Below are 24,565 nucleotides of genomic sequence, written 5' to 3'. Positions count from 1 at the left end.
TTTATCTAAAAGGTTCATCCAAAAGTAAAAGTAAAAAAAGAATGTTAGTATTTGTGAAGTGCTAGAACAGGGCTTGGCACATACGTAGAGCAATGGGAACTTAAAAAAAAAATAGATCAAATTGCTTAAGTATCTCAGGAGGGAAGAATACAGAAAACTTTTTAACTTTTTAGTTAATAAGCATATGGAGCCTATGAGGTGGTTTCTCTCCATGGATGTGGAACCTTAGACAGGGACATTTGGTTTGAAGTGCTGATAGCTTCATTTATTTCCCGAGGTACTAAGATCTCACTTCTGGTTGTAGGGGAAAGAAGTTTATTCAACTTAGAGCTGTGTTACGATTAGGAGAACCAAAGAGAGGAACGCGGCAGAACACCTCCCACCACTTAGCAACTGAGAATTGTGTGTGCTGCTTGGCAGCAGACCCCGCTTCTACTTGAGGACCAGGCTCTCGGGAGTTCTGTGGGAATCTGTGTGCGACAGATTCCCAGGTACTTGGGAAAATAATCTCTCGACTTGTTTCAAAAGCTTGGAAGGGTAAGTGAAGCTCTAGAAAGGAGAAGTGTTCTGTAAGTGACTCTCTTTTCCAACCAACAAAGTTCTCTGGGCTCCCGAGGGAGAACTTGTCAGGGTCAGGGTCCGTGAAGCCTGGAAGAGTTAACATTAGCAGGGCAGGATCCAGGAGCAGATAAAAGTTATACCTGGTCCCACCCCGCTTCCAATGGTGCCTGTGGCTATGAGTTCCTGTTTCTGTTGGAACGGGAGCCCAAACCTCTTGGTCTGGTCTGTCCCTCTCAGCCCCAACAGTATGAAGCAGGAGCGCTCTGCTGGGTCTGGGTGTGGAGCCCCCCAGTGCTGCAGACACAGGATTCCCACTCCTGTGTTCAAGCTGTGCTGGCAGGAAGACTTTCCTCCCACCGGGCTGGCCTGGCCTGAGCCTGCCCTCTCCTCAGGCAACAGCCCACACCCCACTCTGGGGACAGGAGTCCAGGTCGGTGCTGCTCTCTCTTCTGAAAACTGGCTCGCCAGACTTGTACTCTGCTTGTCCAGACTGGTGTGGCTTTTCTCTCATCCTTGTTTTGGATGCCCCTTAAAGCCTGAAATGACGTTTTCCTTTTTGTCTTACTACAAAGATGGGTTTGAAGTCAAATGGTCCTGTATATGAATCTTAGCTGATGTGACTTTGGGTAAGCCACTCAGTGACTTTTCCGAGCCAGTGTCTGCATCTGTAAAACGGTTAGAAAGCCGATAGAAGATTACATGAGAATACGTGAAAGTTTGTGCTCACATCATGTTTCAGAAAACGAGTTCCTTCTCTGCCATCCCTACAGCTCTGTGCACAGAGCGGCTTCTTCCTGAACGATGCTGGTGGGGTCTGGACCGTCCTGAGCCGGCATGTAGCTGTCCAATCTGTAGAAGTCACCAGACGCCTTAGCAGTAAGAGGCCTCAGATGTTCATTCTTGTGCTCCCAGTACACATGGTGCTCTGTACTGGGGGTTGGGGGGTGGGAAGGAAAGTCTGCTGACCAAGAGATTTCTTTAATGCTAGTAAAGTTCACGGGACAGAATGGAATAGCCCACATACTATGTACGATCCACGGAAACCCTGACCTGCAAAGACACACGAGCCACTCCACCCGTCTCCAATCCCAGGGTTGCCAAGCCAAGCGCTCTTCTAAAATCCAGGGTCAGCCAGAGGCTCCAAGGGACAGCAGGTGGGAGGAGCTCCTAACAGCGATGGACGCTGACCTCCAAGGCCAGGTTTTGAGGACACAATGGCCAGTTCAGCCACTGAAGGAAGAGGGAAGAAGAGTAAAGGGCTCACCAGGCAGGACCTGTCACTCACATCAGAATTCTGAGTGCAAACTGAGGAAAGGCGGCTGCACAGGGATCGGGGCAGCACAAGACCCAGAGAGCACCCACACAATAGCACTCCCCAACCCCCGGGGCCCCAAAGAGCCCCAGCTCTGAATATGCAGCCAGAGCGAGAGCCTGCCCAGCAAGGCCGCTCTTGGATTTGGGAAACTGTCCTCAATTTCCAGAAGAAAGCCGTGCCCATGACACTTAGCATCCTATGCCGAAGCCGGGATACGTGCAAGGAAGCAGGCCCTTACAAGCAGCTCAGCTGTTTATTTAGTCAGTAGAAAAATGACTTTACAGGTGTGCGGTGCGTAAAGGGAGACGGGGCCTCACCCCCACGCTAGAGCACTCCAGTCCAGTCCAGTGCCTGGCGCCTGGTCTGCAGGGGTGCCCGTGAGCACGTGAGCTATCTGGACGCCCCAGAGCATCTCCTAAGTGTGCTGCCCCCGTGGGGGGCACCAATTTCGTGCCCGGCAGCTGGGCCTGACAAGAAGGGTCTACGGAGCCAAGTCCTAGAAGCGGCCCAGCACGGTGGCTAAGAGAGCCATGCGTATGTACATGCCGTTCTCGGCCTGGCGGAAGTAGGCTGCTCGGGGGTCCGAGTCCACCTCCACGCTGCAAGAGAAGGAAAAGGGTTGGCACACGGCCCACGACGGCCTGTCCAGGACCAGGCGCCCTCCCCCAGCCAGCCCCCATTCTGAAGCCGCATCACCTAATCTCATTGACTCGAGGCATGGGGTGCATCACCACCATCTTCTTCTTGGCCCGTGTCATGATGTGCGGGGTGAGGATGAACTGGCCGAAGCACTGTGAGTGAGACAGGGGCCCCGTCAGCGCCTCAGGGCTGGGGTGGCCGTGTGGCCACGAGCCTGCGATCCTCCACGTCCCCTCCACTCCAGCCCTTAGTTCTCAGGACCGAGGGGCCCTGTCAAGCTTCCCCGCCACCAGTCTGGACGCCCCGCAGCGCCAGGCCTCCCCCAACCGTGGCACTCACAGCTTCATACTCCTGGCTGGAGGCGAAGCGTTCTTTCTGGATTCGAGTCATGTAGAGCACGTCGGTGTCGGGCAGGGCTTCCTCAATGCTCTCGAACTCCTCCTGGAGAGTGAGGCCGAGCCAGAGTGAATGCAGCGGCGGGCTCTCGCTGCCCAACCCGCGCACCCCACGGCCTCCCGGGGCCTCACCTGCTTGGTGCCGCGGGCCGCCACAAAGGCCCGCACGCTGGCCGGCATGCGCAGGCTTGGGGGGGCCACGTAGCGCAGGCTGACGCGGTACTGGGTGAGCAGGCAGGCCAGAGAGTGCACGGTGCGCCCATGCTTCAGGTCCCCCACCATCGTGATCTAGGGGAGGAGCCCAAGCATCAGGAGGGCCCCGGACCGAGCACTGGCACCCCCGTTCCCCAGCTTTTGCTCTCAGGACCAGGATGGAGGCCTCCCTGCTGCAGCACGCCTTGGCGCAGAGAGGGTCCTTCCCACCGGCAGCCCCATGCTCCAGAGCTTCCCCGGGCGGGCCCCCAAGCCCTGCCACGACCCTCACCGTCATGCCGTTGACAGTCCCAAGCTCCTCCCGGATGGTGAAGATGTCCAGCAGAGCCTGGGTGGGATGCTCTCCGACTCCATCCCCCGCGTTGATCACTGGCCTCCGGCAGTGCTTGGCTGCCAGCTGGGAACACGGGAACAAGAAAGTAGAGCCCCGGCTTCTGCATCTTGGTGGCCCCCACTCCCAGCCGAGTCCCACTCTTCCTGGGTCCCCCTCCCTGTCCGGCCCAAGCAGAGACTCGCAGGCACGTCCCTGGACATCCTACCCGACCCTGTCCCAGTGCGCAGAGGGCCTCACCTCCACCGCTCCCGGCTGGGGATGCCGAAGCACGACCACGTCGGCGTAGCAGCTCATGGTCTGCACAGAGTCGGCCAGGGACTCGCCCTTCTGGACCGAAGATGTGGCTTCCGAGAAGCTGAGCACGGCACCCCCCAGCCGGGCCATGGCTGCGGCAAAGGAGCTGCTGGTCCGCGTGCTCACCTCGTAGAACATGGAGGCCATCACCTTCCCCTGGCGGGAGGGCGAGATTCGATGTAAACATGGGTGCTCATCGTGGGGAAAGCACGGGCTGCGGCTTGCTTCCCCCACTTACATGGGAGGGGCACTGAGAGAACCCCTCCCTGCAAACCTCCTCGTGACCTGTCCTGACCTTGACGTTCCTGTGAGTGTCATACTGAGCTAAAGGCTCCGCTTCCAAAAAACCCATTGCTAAGTATCTGAATGAGATACTCATTATCTGGGGGAGAAGGAAATACCCCAGTTCTATCCCATGAGTCCGTCTGCATAGACCAAGTGACCAGATTAGTAGGCTCATACACTGGTGCTCAGGACCCTGTCAGTCAGCTAACGACTGGTCAGAGGGCAAATGTGGGGGTCTGGGGGCCTGGGGCAGCCAGAACTTGCAGAGCAGAGAAGGCTGAGTAACTCATGGTGGGGGGTTTAGACTCACAGGAAGGGACGTATGACAGGAGGGGGGGATCCTTCTAATCACCACATAGCCCTGCTGACAGGGTCCTGGACCCACAGCCCTGACCCTGACCCTGACCTTGAGTATGTCGAGGCTCCGCTCCTTCTGTACCATCATACGCAGCGTGTGTGCCACATTGAACAGGTGAGACATCTAAGAAAGACCCCCACGTCAGCTGGAAAGGCAGTGGTCCCCAGAGGTCCTAGCCCCAACTTCCCAAATTCTCAAAGCTCTGGATGTCCCCATCCTCCCTCCCCCAGGCACCTGATCCTTGGTGAATTGCTGGACAGACAGGATATGTTGACCCACTAATGAGTGCAGCAGGGGTGAGGTCTGGGGGTGCAGCAGGCCAGGGGTCCCCAGGTTCTGGGGTGACGCCTGTCTAGGTACTGGTGGTGGTGGGTAGCAGGTGCCATCGAGAGTTCCCATCAGCTCTGCAGTGAGGGACGGGGCAGAAGAGGGGGGGTCAGAGGGCTCCTCCTACACAGGCCAGATGAGACAGGTCCCCAAGGTGAGCGTGTGTTCTGGGAGAGTCTCACCTGGCTCAGCTGCCTTCCGGGAGGACTTCTCCTTTGGCTCCTCAGCTACAAACAGGGCAACAGGACAGATGTAAGCCTGCAACTAGGGTTTGGGAAGAACCCCCATTTCCCCCGCACTCCGGATCACGGTGTCCGTGTTAAACCAACTCACACAACAGCAGCTGTAGCAGGTTAGGGGAAAACAAGGAGGACCGGCAGCCCGGGGGAACTTCCCACGGGGGCTGCCGTGTGTGAGCAGTGGTGCCCTCCCAGGGCCCTCCCAGGCAGCGAAGGGATCCTAGGCAAGGGGAACGGCCAGGCTCACACCAACCAACAACCTGGATTTACCCCACGTTCTGCTGCCCCGTGGGATCCCAGCTCCCGGGCGGAGGAACACAGCTGCCCACAACAAGAAAGGGCCGTGAGAAGCTGTGGGGTGCCTACCTCATGCTGGGGAGACCGATTCAGGCAGAGGAGGGTGGGCAGAGCAAGTCAGACTAGCATGAGGGCACGGCCAAAGGGACAGGGTAAGTGTCCACCAGGGACACTGTGGGGGAAGAGGAGCCTGTCCCTCCACATCTCTAAGTCCAGGTGGCCCCATCCTCCACATCAGAGGACCTCCCTCTTACCTGGCAGACCTGGATCGGAGGCTCGGTGGATTCGGGGTGGCAGGTGGAAGCGGCCATCGGGAAGCCCTGGGACAGTCCGGCGGGGCCTTTCAGGTGTCTGGAGAGACAGAGGCGTTTTGCAAAGTGCTGACCCAAATCCTCAAGTTCAATTCCTCAAGAAAAGCCAAACCACTCACTGTCCACCTGAGAATGGAATGGATCCCATTCTCCATCACCTCCCCTCAGATCTGTCCTTCTGCTGTGCTGTGCTTGACAGAAAAAGACAGACTAGCCTTTTAGAGGTATGTGCTAGCCCCATGACAGGCCCCATGACAGGCCCCCAGATAAACCTCCAGCTGGGTTAATAAGAGGCTTATCTTTCCCCCAGGTAGCTAACCTCCTAAACTGACAGTTGACTCCATCTTCTACAGTAAAACAAAGAGGCAGGTGGTGGAAATTTTAAGTGTGGAGTACAGAGCCTTCTACCCCCAAACCACCAATGAAAACTACCTATGCTGTTCGCTCTGTCCCTGGCTGCACCCCCCAACACCCCCCCAACCCCCGATACCGTGGTTATCTCACTGGTGGCAGGGGCTGGAGGCGCGAGCTGGGGAACAGTGCCCTGAGGCCACTTGCGTACATCCTGTCCGTAGCCGGGGGGCACCAGGACCTGCGGACAGAAAGCAAGAGTGGGCGAATAAGCAGGGGACAAAGAACCGGACTGAGACCCTAAAAGAATGGAAGCTGGCAAGAAGTAAAACCGTCCCTGGGGACCTGCGCCCACCCCCGTCCAGGGCAGCTCAGGGAGGTGGTGGCACCACAGAGAGGTGCTGGGCGGGAGGACAGTGGGACGGAAGTCACTACTGAGGATGGGGCTCGGGCCATACGCGTACCTGCCCATCGATATAGGCCACCTCCCCTCGCAGGACCACGCGGCGGACGGTGCCCTTCACCTTCTGCCCTTCGAAGGGCGTCCAGTGAGCCTTGGAGAAGGGCATGTGGCTGGGGATGGTCCACTCGTGCTCCAGATCCACCTGCCCAGAGTCACGGGTCAAGCGAGAGTCGCGTGCTGCAGAGCCCCCCCGCCGCCCCGCCCGCCGGGCCGCGCGCCCGCACCTCCACGTAGGTGTCCTCCTGCGGGGGCAGGTGGAAGATGCGGCGGGGGTTGTGGTGCAGGCGCTGTAGCAGGTCGTCCAGACTGAGCCGGCCCTCGCTGACGGCCGTCAGCAGCAGGGGCAGCATGGTCTCCAGCCCCGGGAAGCCGGGGGGAGGCTGGGGTCCACACTTCTCCTCCAGAGTGTGGGGGGCTGGGAGGGCAGAGAGCAGCACTGTCAGGCCCGACCACCTCCCCGTCTGGGGAGTCACACAGGCCACCGGGACCGCACTGCTGCCCGAGCCCCGATGCTTGTCTCTTCGGGTGGGTTGTGTGGGAAACAAGTACAAGGGGCGGCTGCCACCCTGGGGGACCGCCCCTCCCGCCCACCTTCCCATATTTACGATGTTACTCATTTGCTCATCAGTTCCTTCAGGGAGGATTTATGGAGCACCTGTCACAGCCCACGTGCTCTGCTACACGGGTCACGGCCCAGTCCTCGCGGAGCCCGGAGGCCCTGAGCTGGCGCCCGAGCCCTGCTGGGCAGCGAGTCCGCTGTGGGGCCTCTCACCATGGTCTGAGGCGAAGCAGTCGATGACAGCCATGTTCTCCCACAGGGCCTCCACGTCCTGGCGGGAGCCCAGCTCAGGCCGGACCTCCCCCTTCCCCGAGCCCAGGCGCTGCAGGTCATCGCGGCTCAGGAACAGATGGTGGGGGGCGACCTCACAGGTGACTGGCAGCCCCCGCGCCTTGGCAGCTTTAATCAGTAGGATCTGGGAGGGGGGAGAGTGGGGAGATCTAGCGGAGGCCTCCCTCATGCCCTGCCCAGCAAGGTCTCTGGGTTTCCCTCTAGGAAAGGGATGGGGCAGACAGGCCGAGTGCTGGCTCCATGCTCCCCGCGCCCTCTGACCCCCAGCAGGAAGGGCCCCGGGACCTCCCATGGACTCTCACCTCCTCCTTCCGGGCCACGTGACATATGTGCACCGAGCGCTGGGTAAGCTGGGCCACCATGAGGACGGCGGCCACACTCTGCCGCTCCGCGTGGGCCACAATGGGGAGGTGGGAGGGCCACGTCTCAAAGTGCTGGGGACAGAAAGAATGTCGCAAGGAGCGTGCAGAGCCTTTCCTGGTCTGAGCTCATCAGAGCCCAGAGCCCTCCTGGAGCTCTAGACACTTCACTGCTGTTAGCCCACTCTATGGGGTCCTCAAGCTGGGAGGCACCAGCTGGCTGCCTCCTCCCATGGGCCCACGCCCTACCTCCATCCACTGGGCCACACTGTCCAGCCGAAGCTCAGAGAAGGTCTCATTGAGGTAGAGCTTCAGCCCAGCGGCAGACCCGGCTACAGCACCCAGGGTTCCTGCATTTTCTGACGAGGCTCCGAGAAATAAGGCAAAGTCACAGCGGGCGCCAGCCTCTGCCAGCTAGAGAGAGTACACAGGAGATAAGATCTACTGGCATCCACGCCAGCCTGGCACCAGTGGCCTGGGCCCCTAGGCTTCTGCGAGGGGCAGAGAGAGGAGGGATCCAGGAGGCAGGCAGGGACATCCGGGACACCAGGAAGCAGGAGTGCCAGGGCTCACCTTCTGGGCCAGGGCGAGGGCTGGCGCATCAATGATGGGGGGCCGGGTATTAGGCATGGCGCACACCATGGTGACGCCCCCAGCCAGGGCAGCGGCGGTGCCTGAGGCAAAGTCCTCCTTGTGCGTTCCCCCCGGCTCCCGCAGGTGCACATGGATGTCAATCAATCCTGGGAGAACACGGACATGACAAGATGAGAGGGCAGTTCAGAGACATGAAGGACATCAAGCATGTGAACTGGGGTGGCAGGAAAAGCGGCAGCAACTGATAGGCGTGAGAGGTGGCAAGCTTCCTCCATCAGCGGCACAGTGGGTCGTGGGAGGAAAGAGCTCAGAGAGGGCTAAGCTGGCCCCCATGCTCTGTGCCGTCCAGACAGGGTCCATACTGGCTGCTACCAGTGTGCAGAAGCCAGGTTCTGCCAAAAGATGCACTCACCAGGAAGCCGCACAAGCTTCTGGGAAGTCATACAGTCAACGTGCACCTTCAAAGGAGGGGCAGGCCCAATCTGGCCCAGGGCCTGCAGGTGAAAACCGCAGTCAGCTCTGATTTCAGGGGATCCCAGGAGTTGTAGGTAGGGACTGGGCTTCCCCCATAAACCAGGTTCTACTCCCTGTCTCTACCCACCTTCTCTCTCTCTGCAGCTGCAAAGGCTGGTTATTGACCTAACTACTTCATACTGAGATCTCCCAACCCCATGACCCCCTCACTTCTCCCTCCAGCCCCATTAACACTGACTGTTGCCCTCCCAACACCCAGGCCCCAGTCACCTCCACAAACAGTTTGGTGCACTTGATATCAATGATGAGGGGCACGGAGAAGTCAGCGGCCAGGCGCCGGGTGCGGTAGCCCTTAGTGACAAAGGAAGAGAGACGCCGGCCCCCGGCCCCGCGCATCGACAGGTTAATCACTAGCTCGAAGTGATTCTCCGCCAGCTGCTCCAAGATGCTTCGCTGCGGTGGGCACTCACCATCCACTGCCTCCTCAAAGTGCCAGTCCACAGCAGTTACCTGTGGCCCAGAGACAAGGTCAAGGGCTAACCTGAGCCTGGCGGGAGTCAGGAGGGACAGAATGAAGGGAGGGGAGGTGGCCTAGGAACCCATGGGGAGACTGGGGACCCACGGAGTGGAGACCCGGGCTGCTCTATTTGCTACTGGCAAAGTCTGTTTCTTGACAGGAAAGACATCTACTCTATGGTTACCAAGGCCTGTGCGGTATGAGCCCATACCTGCACATACAGAAATAATATTCTGGAAGAAAATACACCAAAAAGGTTAAAAGGGCCAAAGAAACTGTAAGAAACCTTTTTCCTTGCTTTTCTGCATATTCTATCTGCGCTACGTGGAATACATAGGACTTGTACAATGACAGAAAAAGCAGGGAAGAGAGAGAATTCTCTGGTACTCCTGTACCTTGACGCCGTGCTCAGTGTAGAAGTCGGCGGTGCCCAGACTGGCGTAGAGGCTGTAGCCCAGGCCCTCCAGCAGCCGCACGGTCGGGAGCAGCTCACTTTTGTTCTGCACCAAGCAGAAGGAGGAAGAGGTTGCAGCTCTCCCGTCTTCCACTTCAAGGTCAGCCCAGGCCCAGAAAGCCAAGGCCATCTGCCCCAACCACTCTGGGCAGTGCCCCCAGCTCGGGGTCTGTACCTTATAGCTGCCAATGGTCAGCAAGATGTTCTTCTTGGGGATCTTAAAGCCAGTGCTTAGCATGGCCTTGAGGTAGGCCTCGCAGCGGCTCTCCCCAAAGCCAGCCACCTCCCCAGTGCTGGTCATCTCCACGCCCAACACCACGTCGGCACCCGCCAGGCGTGAGAACGAGAACTGAGGGACCTGAGGGAGAAGAATGCGAGATGCCAGGGCAGAAGGGGCCCAACTCTCCTCACCAGGAGCGGCAGCCACGGCCCCTTCTCCTTGGCCTCATCCAAAAGGCAAGGTTAGCCTTCCCCGCTGCTGCTCCGCCTGTCAGTCCCCTGCTTCCCAAACACACTCCGGCTCTTCCCTCGGTTTCGACTCTGCTAGTCCTTTCTTTCTTTTTTTTAATTTTAAATTTTTCATAAACATATAATGTATTTTTATCCCCAGGGGCACAGGTCTGTGAATCGCCAGGTTTACACATTTCACAGCACTCACCATTCTGCTAGTCCTTTCTACAAGGCCTATTCCTTGGCCTTGGAACACTTCGTCAATAAGCTCAGCAAATCAAACTTCTGGACTGTCCTTGAAGACCCAATTCAGATACCACCTCTCCTCCTGGGCCTTCCCAGGTCGCCCCTTTTGGAAGTGGCATCTCTTTTCTGAAAACCCCTCTGGCATCTTACTCTTATCTCTGCTACGTAGGTTATCATAGACTGTAACAGGAGCAGGTTTGTGGACCCAACTTCCCTTGCCTTCTGTCACTCGAATGTGAGTTCCTAAGGGACAGACACCATCCTATCACCCTTATGGCCCACTGGTGCCGTGTCCACAACAGCTGCTCGGGTTTACGTGCCGACTGACCTATCATGAGTGCGGTCAATGAACGCTCTCCCACTATGTGCCGCCTTGCTTCTGACTTCTAACCTCAAGGTTTCAATGCTCCATACCTTTACCCCCACGACTCCGGTGCCTGTCATGAGTCCCACAGGTTCCACTTCTTCCCCCATGATGACCCGTGTGGCCAACGCTACTAGGTCCACACCTAGTGTCTTGGAGACGAAAGGGAAGGAGCGAGAGACACGCACATTGCATTCGATGACTTTCAGCTGGTCGTCCTGGGGCAGAGAGGGGACTGATCAGGCCGGCTGCACGCTGGGCTTATTGATGCTACCCCACTGACCTTGACTCTCCCCCTGACTTTCCACTCTGTGGGTAACCAGTCTGGAACAAATAACTGTCACAAACCCTGACTAGGCCCCGCTCCTCCACCTTCTGAGCCTACCTGGATGAGGGCAGAAGACAGTGAGCCTTGCTGGCCCTGCGGCCCCACAGAATGAGGGGGTGCTAGTCCCTTCCCTCAGTCCGCTCTTACTACCTTGGCAATGAGCTGCAGATTGAAGGGTCCCGTGACCTGCAGCTCCTGGCCCACAGCGTGCACGATGGCTTTAATCCGCTCTAGGGTTTTGGCAGTGATGTCTTGTGGTGGGGTCACCAGCGTGGCATCGCCCGAATGCACTCCCGCATTCTCCACGTGCTCAGAGATGGCAATGGCTGCCACCACACCATCACGGGCCACAGCATCCACGTCGATCTCCTAGTGGGGAGGCGAGGGCAAAGCAATATAGGGCAGCGGGCCATTTTCTTCTCCCACTTGCCTTAGGAGGCTCCCTTCCTTTACCAACCCTCCTTCCCGGTCCACCACGCCTACAAAGTGTTGCAGGACCAGAGAGGGGAATTTCCACCAAGGCTGGGGAACCCACCCTTATAGACTTGTCTGTGGCCCTACCTTGGCCTCCTGGATGAACTTGGAGATGACCACAGGGTGCTCCTTGGAGACGGCTGCCGCGCTGCTCAGGAAACGTTCCAGGTCCCCATCGGTATAGGCCACGTTCATAGCAGCGCCGCTCAGCACGTAGGAGGGGCGCACCACGCAGGGGTACCCCACCGTCTGGCAGAACTGGCGAGCAGACTAAGGGTACAGCTGGGTTGGTCACACTCACCCCTGACCTCCTCCAGCTTCCAGCCCCCCCGGCCGGCCCCAGCCCACCTCTAGATCACTGAGCTCCCTCCACTGAGGCTGGCTGATACCGATGGTGTCGAGGAGACGGGAGAACTTGAAACGGTTCTCAGCCGAGTCGATGGCTTCAGGGGATGTGCCCAGGACTCGGCACTGCTGCCGATGCAGCGCCATGGCCATGTTGTTGGGCAGCTGCCCGCCCATGGAGAGGATCACGCCTTCGGGGTTCTCTAGCTCATAGATGTCCATCACCACCTTGGTGTAAGAGGAGGAGCGAGTGGAGGCAGCCGGTGGTCAGAGATCCGGGCCTTCCTGCTCACTGCTCCTCACCCTCTACCCACTTCCCCTCAAACCCCACAAGTTCCAAGGAATCTTGGGTCAGTGAGCCACTCCCACGTGACCCTGGCCCCACAGGCTAAGGAGCGGTCTTCATTCCTCTCACCTCAAAAGAGATCTCATCGAAGTACAGTCGGTCACACATGTCATAGTCTGTGCTGACGGTCTCTGGGTTGTAGTTCACCATGATGGTCTTATAGCCCATCTGTGACAGAGAGGGAAATGAGATTTAGCTAGGAAGTGGGAGGAAGAACAGAGAAAAACTAGGGCAAAACCCCTTCCTTCTTTTTTCTTTTTTAAAGATTTTATTTATTTGACATACAGAGAGAGATCTCAAGTAGGCAGAGAGAGGGGGAAGCAGGCTTCCTGCTAAGTGGAGAGTCCGATGCGGGGCTCGGTCCCAGGACCCTGAGATCATGACCTGAGCCAAAGGCAGAGGCTTAACCCACTGACCCACCCAGGCACCCCAAAACCCCCTACTTCTAACAATACTTCAGCTTTCTCTGAAATGGCTGTGAGGGACACCTGCCTTGGGAGGGAAGCAGGGCCAGCACTGGAGGTATCAGACAAGTATGTACGAAGTGTTGGAGAAAAGACACATGCCCTGTGAGAGGCCCAAGATAGCCTAAGGGGAGGGCTCCTTCTCACACATAACCCCACTCCTCCCAAACCCCTACGACAGATGGAAATGTAGCACTTAACAGAAAGTGCCAGGGTCAAGTGTGGGCTGAAGGCGACTGCTGGACCAGAACGGAACAGTAAAGGGAACAGGACTAAAGACTAGCTCTTGGACCTTTCGGAGCTGCCGGATGCAGCCCACGGCACACCAGTCAAACTCAACGCTGGAACCGATCCGGTAGACGCCAGAGCCGAGGACTAGGACATGAGGCGTTCGAAAGGTGAGGTCATGGGTGGTGCCCCAGTAGGTCAGGTACAGATAGTTGGTCTGCGCTGGCCACTCGGCCGCAACCGTGTCGATCTGTTTCACCGCCGGGCAGATCCTCTGTTCCTGCCGCAGCTTGCGAATGGCCAGCTCTGTGCTGAAGGAGAAGAAGGGTCAGAAACAGAGCCCTGGGGGGTGAAGGGGGGTGGACTACATAGACGAGTGAGGTCCCGGGGCAGGGAACAGAGAGGAAGATGGCCCAGGGACAAAGGTCAGAAGCCTCCAAAGCTCCGAGGGCCATGCACTAGTACAAAGGCCCCACATCCTCAGCCCCAGGCCCTCACCACCATCTCTGACCTCAGAACGGCAAGGGCAATCTGCTTGTCCGAGAAGCCAAGGCGCTTGGCTTGCTGCAGCAGGTCTGGGGGCAGAGGCCGTCCACGATGCTGTTCCAGCAGCTGCGTGTGCGCCACGATCCGCTTCATCCCGTGCAGGAACCAGCGGTCGATGCGTGTGAGCTCGTACAGCCGCTCCACCGAGTAGCCGGCCCACAGAGCTGCCGCCACCACGAAGATGCGCTTGTCGGTTGGCGTCTCCAGCTCCTAACAGGGAGGGCGGACAGATGGATACGGCAGGACTGCGGAGAGGGACGTGTCCAAATGTTACGCAGAACAGTCCCAATCCATTTGCAGCGCCTCAGAAAGCCTGAAAGCGGCAGCGCCACTGTTTTAGGAGAGGAAGCTGCAGAAAAGGAGTAAGAGCCAAAGCTCTGTGACTGCAAAAACCTGTAGGCAAATCTTGGCTCTGCCTCCTTCCGGCTGAGCAGCCAGCGTGTCAGCAAGCTCCGCGAGCTCTCTAGGCCTGTCTCACTGTCCCTGGAAAGGAGCCTAAGAATACATCCTCATGTAACGATAGAAGGGATGAACCTCGAAATTCTCAGCCATGTGGAAACACAGCAACACAGTAACGACTGCTGCTCTTAGCGGTAACAAGCCTGTGGGCTGAGGGCAGAGGGGGTCCGCTTCAGGGGTGCTGCCAGGGGAAGGGAGCCACTTACCATATCACTGACCGGCTTTACTGTGTGATCAAAGCCCACACAGTTCTCATCTACCATCCGAAGAGCCTTCTGGAAGGCCTCCTCAAAAGAACGCCCAATGCCCATGACTTCACCTGGAGGAACAGGATGTAAGGACTGAGGGCCTGGAGGCAGGCGGTGCTGCCCAGAATTTCTATGATTTAGTCAGGTCTCTTGGGACAAGTCCCACGGTGCTCATGGTTGAGGAATCTTCCACAGAAGTTCCCTTCCTTAGCATTTTCATGACCTGTGTTTATTAGTGACCCCGGAATCAAAATGTCTAAAATGGGCATCGGGACACTGGAACACAGTTTATCACAGTGACCCAAGTCCCGCCGGTTATCCACTTAATTCGCTTTATTCCAATGGTGATGACACGGTCTGGGATCTGTCTCATCCTTTCAAACTTCTCGACAGTCTGGATAACAGGAAGATGACCCCACTACTCTTTGGATCCATCCAGAGATAATCACGTTTACAACGCTTATTTTAAAGTATTTCTTCCTCGAATTTCCTCGACTTTTTTTTCAAATAGGTTTTATATATGGTTATAGAACATGTACCATTTCTAACCTGCTTTTTCTCTCATCATAAGCTTGTTCCCACATTGCTGTTTGATCTTATTACCAGCTGTTTAATTCCTGTATGATTCACCGTAACTGCACTGCTCACTTCGGAAAGGACACCTAGCTTTGAAGTGTTGATCCTTCTAAGTGAGGCTGTGATGTCTTTAGGAATTTGGATTATCTCCTTAGGATACATTTTTAGAAGTGCAGGGGCAATAGATAAGGCCCTTAATAAATATTACTTGCTTCACAGAAGTTTGTGTTTCATAATACACAGAGTAAGTCTAACCACCTTCTAAGAAATATGGGCAATTATTTTAAACAATCTTTGCTCGTAAACGAAAATGTTACCTCATTTTAGATTTTTATTTACTAATAAAAGGGAACTCCCGTCTCTACAAACCTTCCAGGTTTGCTTATTAATCTCTTCTTCCATTAAGTTTTGTAACATCCTCTGACAATTTACTCTAGGGTCTTCAAGTATTTCTTAACAATGTTATCTAATTACAATCTTAATTGTTTCTTTAAAAGAATTTTAAAACACTAAAATGCTAATAGTAGTGTTAGGGAAGTGGATGATAAAGTAATTTTATTCAACTCCTTTGTAATATGCTTATATTATAAAAGTGTTGATTTGGGGCAAAAGAGAAGCCCTCCACACTCATACATGCCTATGAAGACTGTGGAATCACTCATATATACATATATATATCTCCAAATTAATCTGTGTGTGACATGATTATAGATGACTATTCTTTTGTGGTTCAACTACTTTGCTAATCTCTCAATGGTTCATATATCTTACTTATATAATAAATGTTATAAAAAGTTACTAAGATCACATTCTAAGGACACTTCAACAAACATAAAAACATTTAAAGGTCTCATCTGGGAATCAATCTTTTTCCTATTTTCAGTCTACTTCTCTTTATCAACAACTTAATTATGGCTTCAATCCCATGTTTATTATAATTTTCATGTAACAGAAAATTCATCTCCAGAAGGAACAACTTGGCAGTCTTGTATGATTTCTAAAAATTCCAAAATAATATCTGAGCTTCCTTAGACTTGCCTGTTTAAAGGCTACTATTGCTCTTAATGGAAATTTGGAACATAATGAAATGCTCTTATCCTTAGCTGGAAGCACTGTGGAATGTGAAATGCTTGCTTTGGTTGAAATGTTTCAGAACAGTCTAGAGTGACTTAAAGGGACACCACAGGGAAGCATGGTGACTCAACTCCAACACATTCCACCACCGCTTGGATGTTGACCATTACACCCAGTCGTTGCTCGCTGCTACATTCCTTGTTTTTATGAAAAAGTTCTCGGATGTCCTACTCTGATCTTAAATGTTGTGTTAAAACAAAAACAACGTGGTGACCGTGGCAGAAAGCACCTGGAGGAGGAGATGGGCGGACACCAGCTGCCACTGCAGTTCTCAGAACAGCAGGCCTCGCTTCCCCGAAGCATCAGTACTCAAACTCGCACAGAGAACAAACTGTCACTGGTATTAACAGCCCAGTGATGAGGCCGTGGGCAAAATGCAACGCAAGGCCGTGGGCAGTTTCACGAAGCCGCTCTCGCCGCCGACAGGAAACAGAGTGTGACAGAGGTGCGTGTAACTAGCAACTGGATCTAGCTTTCCATTCTTGGCCCTACCCTCTCCTCAGCCACGTCACTTTGCTTCTGCGGGCACCTCAGTTTACTCATTTGTCAAGCGGGAGAGATGAGCTAGTCTGATGGCTAATCCGCCCTCCCAGAGATTCTGACACGCCCGCCATCCGGGGAGCGGAGGTGGCATGTGTTTTCTGGCACAGAATTCCAGATGCCTCTGAGTCCCACTCTTGACGAGAACTACCAAGTTTGAAACGTCCCTGTGAGCTCTCAGAAACCATGTCCTCAAGCTGCTGCTAACACAGGATCTCAAAGGCTATGCCAGGGTACTAACCCTATGACATTCTAGAATCTTAGGGCTGCTGGGACCCCAAAGGGTGACCTGAGGAAGGGTGTCCTGGGGTGTGTCTCTCTCACCAACGCTCTTCATGCAGCTCCCGATCTTTGTGCTGACACGGAGGAACTTGCTGAGGTCCCACCGAGGGATCTTGACCACACAGTAATCCAGGCTGGGTTCAAAGGCTGCTGTTCCCCCTGTCACGGAGTTCCTGGGAGCCACCAAGTGAAGGTGCCAGGACAGAGCGGGAGATGTAAACAGTGAGCTGCCAGACAGCTTGCTCTGTCCCCACACATTCAGACCAATGTCCTTTCCATAATCCCGTCCCGTGAATGTTTTCTTCAGCTCCCCTCCCCGTCTGCTCTTTCCCCACCCTCGTACCTGAGCTCAGGCAGAGGGATGCCCAGCGCTAGTTTGGCTGCCACATAGGCCAATGGATAGCCTGTGGCCTTACTGGCCAGGGCAGAGCTGCGAGACAGCCTGGCATTCACTTCAATGATGTAATACTGCAAAGAGAGAGACAGAGTGTGTCACCAGATAACTGGCCCAGAAGGCCTACCTGAGATATCAGGAGGGCCAGAAAACAAAGCCCTCTCCGAAGGGAGAGATAGCAAAAACACCACCCCCATCCCAGTCCAACCCTACCAGGCAATCCTGACTTCTACTCCAAGGTCTGCAGGGTCAGAAGTCCTCAAAATTATGGACGGGGGGGGGGTGGTGGTGGTGGTGTGTGTCCTACCAGCTAGAACATCACCTCCAGGGCCTAGAGTCTCACCTGCTCAGACTCGGGATTCAAGGCGTACTGCACATTGCACTCCCCGACAATTCCAAGGTGCTGGGTCACCTTGATGGCTGTCTGCCGTAGTAGCTGGTATTCCCGGTCATTCAGTGTCTGGCTTGGAGCCACCACTATGGACTCACCAGTATGGATGCCCAGTGGGTCCAAATTCTCCATGTTACACACCTGTGAAAGAAGGTCCCATGGAGGGCACTGCCAAAAGGAGTCAAGAGAGACAGGAGACTGCATCCCAGGGCCCTGCTGCTTCTGGTGAGAACGCACGGCGGGTCTCAGGGACATTGAATCCTCACAGATCTGAGCGCCAGGCACCTCTCTCACCAGAGCTCCTCCTGCCTGACTGTACCCCCCACCCCGCCATTACTCACCGTGACACAGTTGCCATAGGCGTCTCTCACCACCTCGTACTCAATCTCCTTCCATCCCTTCAGGGATTTATCGACCAGCACTTGGCTCGTATGGGCAAAAGCTGGGGCCACAAGGGCGAACAGCTCCTCCCTGTTGGAGGCAAAGCCAGAGCCCAGGCCACCGAGGGCAAAGGCAGCACGCACCAACACGGGATAGCCCAGCCGCTCGGCGGCCGCCTGGGCCTGTAAGGAGAAGAGATGAACAAACAGATCAGGCCTCGACTGCTGGCTGCACAGAGGGTGCCTGGCCCCAGAGAAAATAAGATTTAAGGACAATGACATCCTTCCACTGTCCTACAGCCAGCCTCGAACCTGTTCAAGAGAATTTGCCGCCTCACTGGGGGCCACGTGCTCTCCAATCTCTGCCATCCTGGAGGCAAAGGCACGCCGGTCTTCCGTCAGTTCAATGGTCTCCACGGGTGTGCCCAGGACCCGCACTCCATACCGAGCTAACACCCCAGCCTTTGTCAGCTCGACACCACAGTTCAGAGCTGTCTGGCCCCCAAAAGTCAGTAAGATGCCATCTGGGCGCTCATTACGGATCACCTGAGGGAGGAGAGGAATAATAAGCATTAGGACCTTGGGGTCCATAGGAGAGGATCAAAGGAGTTTAGGACCCAAAACGGCCACAGGATCCCCCTACCCACGTGGGTCCCCTCCTCAGACCAGCCTTACCCCAGTCATACCTGAGTTACGTAGTGAGGTGTTATGGGAAGGAAATAAACCTTGTCAGCCAGCCCCTGGGAAGTCTGCACTGTGGCAATGTTGGGGTTGATCAGCAAAGTCTGGATGTTTTCCTCCTTCAGGGCCTTAATCGCCTAGAGGGACAAAAACGGCCTATCAGCCTTGCCCGCAAAAACAAGACTATCAACGGTCTTAAACACCCAGCGTCTCTCTTCTTCTCTCCCTCCCCGTGTCCCTAATAACCGAGTCCTTTTCCTCAGCACCTCACCTTTCCACACATTCCCCAGATCTCCTGGTTCATTCTCTCCCTACAATCAACGTTCACGCCTCAGCCCTCTCAAGACTACCCATTCCTGAGGGTCACACACCCAGAGGGACAGGGACGGACACGCTTTACCTGAGAGCCTGAGTAGTCAAACTCTCCAGCTTGGCCAATGGAGAGGCCCCCCGAGCCCAGGATCAGAACCTTCCGTGGTGGTGGAAGCCCAGAGCCTGGGCTGGGAATTCCAGGTGGACAGAGGCGCTCGACCAGCCGCTCTCGAACTGTGGATGCCAAGAAAGTCACAGAACGTTCAAGCTGAATGAGAACTGAGAGATCATCTACATTATCCCCCTCACTTTATAGCAGAATCCAAAACGAGTCATGCCTCTAATGAGTAGCAGAGGCCGAACAAGAACCCAGGACTCAAGACCCTGGAGCTTGTTTTCACAGAAGAGGCATAAGTAATCGTTGTGGCTTGGTTGCTTTCCCATCCCAGCCCCTTCACCTACCAAGGATATCTCCCTTTCCTGAGGCCATGTCCATCTTATGCCTGCCCCAGAGCCAACCGTTCTTAGTGCTCCACAACCTCAACTACTCAGCTGCTTACCCGTCTGGCCCCTGGGGTTCCCAGCTGCGGCTTCTTTCACAGTTTCCAGAAAGATATCAAAAAGTAACTCCATGTCTGAAGGACCAGCTTGGTGCTCTGGGTGAAACTGAACACTGCCGAAGAGAGGACACGTGTTGAAGAGATGGGAGTCGCGGAACCCGCCATCATCCCTGGCTTGGAACTGGCAGTCTTGGGGGCAGGTGACAGGAGAGATGATGGGGCCCACTGCTGTGCTTTACTTTTTGCTCTTCGAGACCCTGGGGCTTCCACGCTGTAGAGAGTCAGTCACCCTGCTAGAATCACCCAGACTCACCTGAAGAACGGCAGGCTGTCGTGTACAATGCCTTCATTGGAACGATCGTTGGCGTTGGTAAAGAGAGGGAGCCAGCCTGCTGGCAGTGAGTCTGTTTCCACAGCAAACCCGTGGTTCTGGGATGTCAGAAAGCAGCGCCCAGAGCCCACCAGCAGGCATGGCTGATTATGGCCTCGGTTCCCATATCTGGAGATGGAAGCACACTGAGTCACTGGCCCCTTTCAACCCCCACCCCCACCCTTCACCACTCTACCGAGCCCAGCTTCTGTTGCACTCAGCACCCTCAACCGACCCCTGCTCCTGTTTCAACACTAACCAACACCAACTCGATTCCCATCCCCAGACTCCCCACCGCTCATGTCAGCGCGGGCCTTCCTCTCCCCACAAGTCCCACCTCATCTTGTATGTCTTGGCCCCAATGGCTAAGGCCAACAGCTGGTGTCCCAGACAGATCCCGAAGACAGGTCGGGGATTAGGCTCAGATAAGACACGGCTCAGTGTGGATACCACACTGGGATAGGAGGCGGGGTCACCAGGGCCATTACTCAGGAAGACACCCTCATACTCTGGAGGGGGCAGAAAAGATGATGTCAAAACCAGTCGTCGAACCAGAGACACACTCGCAGCCCGTACCATCAGAGCAAAAGCCCTGATCTCTGTCTCCTTCCCTGCAACTGAGAGCAACTAGACCGAGGGACAGATCTTCCACCCATGCTGCCTGCCCGCAGCCCTGTACACACCCCAGCTACTCACCTCGGTTGTCTAAGGCGTGGTCCCACGGTACCACCGTGACCTCAGCACCACGCTGACAGAGACATCGGATCTGATTATACTTGAGGCCACAATCCAAAGCAAGGATCCGAGGGTTGCCCCCTGCATTGAACACCCGTGGAGCCTGAGGAATAAAGGGCAACAGTTGACAGCTGTGATCAGTAAGGACAGACAAACACACACGAACCCCTGCCTGAGGCCTCAGCTAATCTGCCCTCAAATGATCACCCCAGTTATGGTGATAAGAAAACTACCCGAGCTTGCACCACTCTCCCACTCTACCTCGGTACCTTAATTGAGACCTCTGGCACCAGGGGGCGAGCATTCGGGTCCAAGAATGGCAGCGCTGAAGGCTCTGTCCCATCCTGGACCAGCTTCCCCAGCAGAGACCCTTGCTCTCGCAACTTCTTAGTCAGCTCCCGAGTATCCACTCCTGTCAAAATAGCGCACTCTCAGAGATCACACTCCCCCAACTCAGTCATGCGAGCGGCTGGACTTTCGGAAGCACTGCATTCCAGAACCCTGAGTCACACACAGCTGTTCTAGGGGCATCAAGATCCTGGGCCATCCTGATGGAAGTACACTACCATGAAATGTTCTTGCTAAAAATATCACATCTGAACTGAACCACGACTTCTAGATTTGTTTACAGAAAATAATACCGGGAGACAAAGAATAGGCTAAACAACACTATGTGAGCGTAATCAACAAAATGCAGATTGTGGGATGCTCTAAAGGAAAACGCACTTATTTTTGTCAAATGGGTTATAAGGTTCGTTGATCAAAGGGGCATATCAACCGAACGTAATACACAGATCTTACTGAGACCTAGATTCAAATAAGCGGTAAAAATCATTTCGATAACAGGGAAAATAATAAACGTTGCCTGGATTTTTGATAGTAAGCAATTACTGTTACTTTTTTTTAAAGATACAATAATGTTATTGTGATTTTGTTTTAAAAAGGATTCTCGATTGCTTTTTTCACAGACACTGAACTATCTGTGGATGAGATGATACAATGTTTGAGATCCGCTTCAAAAAAATGAGGGGGTCTAGTCGTAGTGGTGAAATAAATTTAGTCCTGAGTTAGTGATTACAGAAGCTGGGGGTTCATTATATTATTTCCTCCTTTTGTATGTTTGAAATTTTCCATTGGAGCAAGAGCTCAGTTCCTTCTCCAACCCCCAAACCCCAATGTAAACCTTCCCAATCTGATACATTCTATCACAACCTTGGACTCAAGGCCCAAAAGTGCACAAGACATGTCCTCTTTCCATGCAGGCACCGGGGCTCTGCCCAGAAACGATCACACTCGCGCCATACCTTGCAGGCCGGGTATCCCGTGCTGCTGCAGCCACTGGTGTAGGGTGCGGGTGGCGCTCCAGTGGCTGGGCGTGGGGCAGCACTCTCCCACCACCAGTCCGGCCACGTGGATCCCCGAGGATTCAAACCACTGTCGGCCGAAGTGAGAGACTGTGAGGAGCCCAGGGCCACATGTCTTCCTAACTTCTTCTCCCATCGTACAACAGGGGCCCTACACTTCAGCCACCTGGCCAGTCCCTTTCACACACCAAGCAACTCATGCTTTTGTCTTTCCCCGTATGAAACACTGAACACCAGGCCCCCATTAATAACTCAGAATGAGCTCTTCCTTTCCTTCCTTTTCTTTTATCCAAAACGGAGATTACAAATCCCACTTCTGTGCAGATACCCAGGGCAGTCTGTGCCTCCTTAGGGTTAACCTAGACTCACTTTACTTCTTGCTATTTACATTGTATATAAACAATATATTCTGGATCTCCCTACCACAGGAACTATGAAGGCCTCAGGAACTAGAAGCCTGACACATAGTAGCAGTCAACAAACATTTACTGAGTGCCCACTTAGTGCCAGGCATTGTAATAGACGTTGGGGGAGGAGCAGTGAGTGTGCAAAAAGACAAGGTCCCTGTCTTCACCATGTTAATTTGCTACTTAAGGAGCCTGAAAATTAACAAAGCAACAAGCAAATAAATAAGATTATAATCACAGAGTACGAGAAAAGCAGAATGTAAGATAGATGCAAATGCTTTATTAAAGTTCAAGGTAGGACAGTAAGCATGATTATGCCCCTCCCCCCTTAGTAAGGGATTATCATAAAAAAAAAGTTAATGCAAATTCGCTACCCAATATATAAGTATTTAATAACTAAATAGAGAACTGGGTCAACTATGTGGGAGGGGATGGCATACTGAAGTCACATATGTTTAGTGGCAGAAGGTTTAAAAGACGATGGCTGTTGAGTGTTCCTCAGGCATCTGCAGGATAGTGCGGCAGAACCCTCCACCGCCAGGTGGACTCATCTGTATACGGACGGGTGCCTTCAGAGCACTTGTGCCACAGAAGCATCCACGGGGGACTTGCACCCTGGTCCTGTTAACTGTCTCGGTTTTGCAGGTTTGTAAATGCTTATTTTTGTCAGTGTGTCTACAGCTGACAAAGCTGAAGACGGGCCATATGTTAACCACCACACTGCATTATAAACAAGAATGTAGTCTTATTTACAGATTGGTGATGAGGAGTGGCCCCTTCCAGGACCTAGTGCTCCTTTCCTAAGAGTTAGGGTGAATTAAAGAATTAAAGGCTCACTAAGCCTGGAAAACCAGGACAAAATGCACTTCAAGGAATACTGCACCTAGGCTGGGGTGGTTTCCACTAATAATTTGTCAATTTTTTTCATTAGTTGAACTCTCGGTGCAACTGTCAAATAAATAAAATCTTAAAAAAAAGAAAAAAAAAAAGAAAAGTATCAGCCTGACTGTGTGGTAGAATGAACTGGGACCCACCCTCACTGGGAAGGGTGTGACCCTAGTTTCCAGTCCCTTTCCCACTATGTAATCTTTTTTTTTTTTTTAAAGATTTTATTTATTTATTTTAAAGAGAAAGACAGTGGAGGAGGAACACAAGCAGGGGGAGTGGGAGAGGGAGAAGCAGGCCTCCTGCTGAGCCGGGAGCCCAATGTAGGGCTAGATTCCAGGACCCCGGATCATGACCTAAGCTGAAGGCAGCTGCTTAATGCCTGGCCACCCAGGTGCCCCTCTTTCCCACTATGTAATCTTAAAGCACTGCCCCCATCACATCACTCTGCTGCTAAAAAATCTTCACTGGTTCCTTACCAAAGCCCAGACTCTTTGGCTTGGCATCCAGCGAGCGTTCTGTGTCTCTCGAGATACTTCAAGCCCTGGGTAGGATTTGTCTTATCACTTCAAGTGCGTGTGTGTATCTTTGTTCTCTCCAGGATGCCTAACTTAATGTCAATGTCTTCACTTGACTAACAGTTAACGATCATTGGTTTGAAAAGGAAAGTGGAGAAAGCATTTGGGTGTGGCTACCTTACTGAGACCGAGCTCATCCACTTCATCCGCGGGGATGCCATAGTTGCCCATCAGAGGATATGTCAGCACTAAGATCTGTGCTTTGTAGGAAGGGTCAGTGAGGGCCTCGGGGTAGCCGACCATGCCGGTTTGAAACACTGCAAGAAAAAGGCAGGGCTGGGGCTCAGGCAGGGCTGGGGCTGGGGCTCGGGCAGGACATCCTTCACAACACTGCCCTGCGCTATGACAATGCTCCAGCGGTGGCTGCCTTGACCTTGAGGGATGAAAGGGGCTGGGATGGGGACAGGGGCACCAAATAGGGGTGGGAAGAGGGTATGCAGGCGGGAAAATGGCGGGTTTGGGCAGGGAAAGCTGGGCAGAGAGGGGCAGCAGAGAGTGGGATGAGGTCGGCAACCGGCTCGAGCTTGCTTACCCACTTCCCCGGCAGTCGACACAGTGGCCCCAAAGGGCTGGCCCCGCAGGACCGACCCATCCTCCAACATCAGGGCCGCCATGGGAACGGAGCTCAGAGGCGGGGGCGAGCACAGAGAAGCGGCAAGCGCAGCAAGCCCCAGCCGGTGCTGGAACCACGTGAGGTCGGCGCGCCAGGAGTCGGTCCACGTGGCTAACCGCGCCGGTGGCTGGAGCGCGGGCCGCGAAAGGCGCAGGAGCTCCAGGCGCGCTGGGCGGAGGCGGACTGCGGCGGCGCGAGCCGCCGGCAGCGTGAGGGGCGGGGACCAGCACGCAAG

General features: G+C 54.5%; 1 protein-coding gene across 2 annotated transcripts; it reads right to left on the bottom strand.

Annotated features, from left to right (window-relative positions):
- CAD (carbamoyl-phosphate synthetase 2, aspartate transcarbamylase, and dihydroorotase) lies at nucleotides 1-24,529 on the bottom strand. 2 transcript variants are annotated; one of them, XM_045978859.1, is made up of 45 exons: nucleotides 24,250-24,529; nucleotides 23,835-23,974; nucleotides 21,788-21,917; nucleotides 20,753-20,895; nucleotides 20,445-20,586; nucleotides 20,086-20,257; nucleotides 19,692-19,877; nucleotides 19,379-19,491; nucleotides 18,907-19,052; nucleotides 18,512-18,643; nucleotides 18,138-18,371; nucleotides 17,787-18,008; nucleotides 17,398-17,586; nucleotides 17,004-17,128; nucleotides 16,703-16,833; nucleotides 14,087-14,199; nucleotides 13,387-13,631; nucleotides 12,940-13,186; nucleotides 12,253-12,351; nucleotides 11,841-12,065; nucleotides 11,580-11,762; nucleotides 11,169-11,387; nucleotides 10,741-10,908; nucleotides 9,806-9,988; nucleotides 9,572-9,676; nucleotides 8,930-9,169; nucleotides 8,598-8,679; nucleotides 8,165-8,331; nucleotides 7,841-8,005; nucleotides 7,535-7,666; nucleotides 7,155-7,356; nucleotides 6,607-6,797; nucleotides 6,384-6,524; nucleotides 6,059-6,160; nucleotides 5,512-5,608; nucleotides 5,231-5,281; nucleotides 4,904-4,948; nucleotides 4,629-4,798; nucleotides 4,443-4,517; nucleotides 3,695-3,907; nucleotides 3,395-3,520; nucleotides 3,043-3,198; nucleotides 2,855-2,956; nucleotides 2,573-2,667; nucleotides 1-2,475 (listed from the first exon to the last, which is right to left on the bottom strand). In XM_045978859.1, exons 1-45 carry the CDS (start codon nucleotides 24,329-24,331, stop codon nucleotides 2,373-2,375), a joined length of 6,729 nt encoding a protein of 2,242 aa, XP_045834815.1. In that variant the 5' UTR covers nucleotides 24,332-24,529; the 3' UTR covers nucleotides 1-2,372. The 2 variants fall into 2 exon arrangements, with proteins under 2 accessions (XP_045834815.1, XP_045834816.1); XM_045978860.1 differs by lacking the exon at nucleotides 5,231-5,281 and having other exon boundaries at nucleotides 2-2,475; nucleotides 24,250-24,522.
- Nucleotides 24,530-24,565: the final 36 nt, after the last annotated feature.

Source organism: Meles meles, chromosome 15 (assembly GCF_922984935.1).
Source record: "Meles meles chromosome 15, mMelMel3.1 paternal haplotype, whole genome shotgun sequence".
Taxonomy (NCBI): Eukaryota; Metazoa; Chordata; class Mammalia; order Carnivora; family Mustelidae; genus Meles; species Meles meles.
This window is presented reverse-complemented; position numbering and strand designations above follow the sequence as displayed.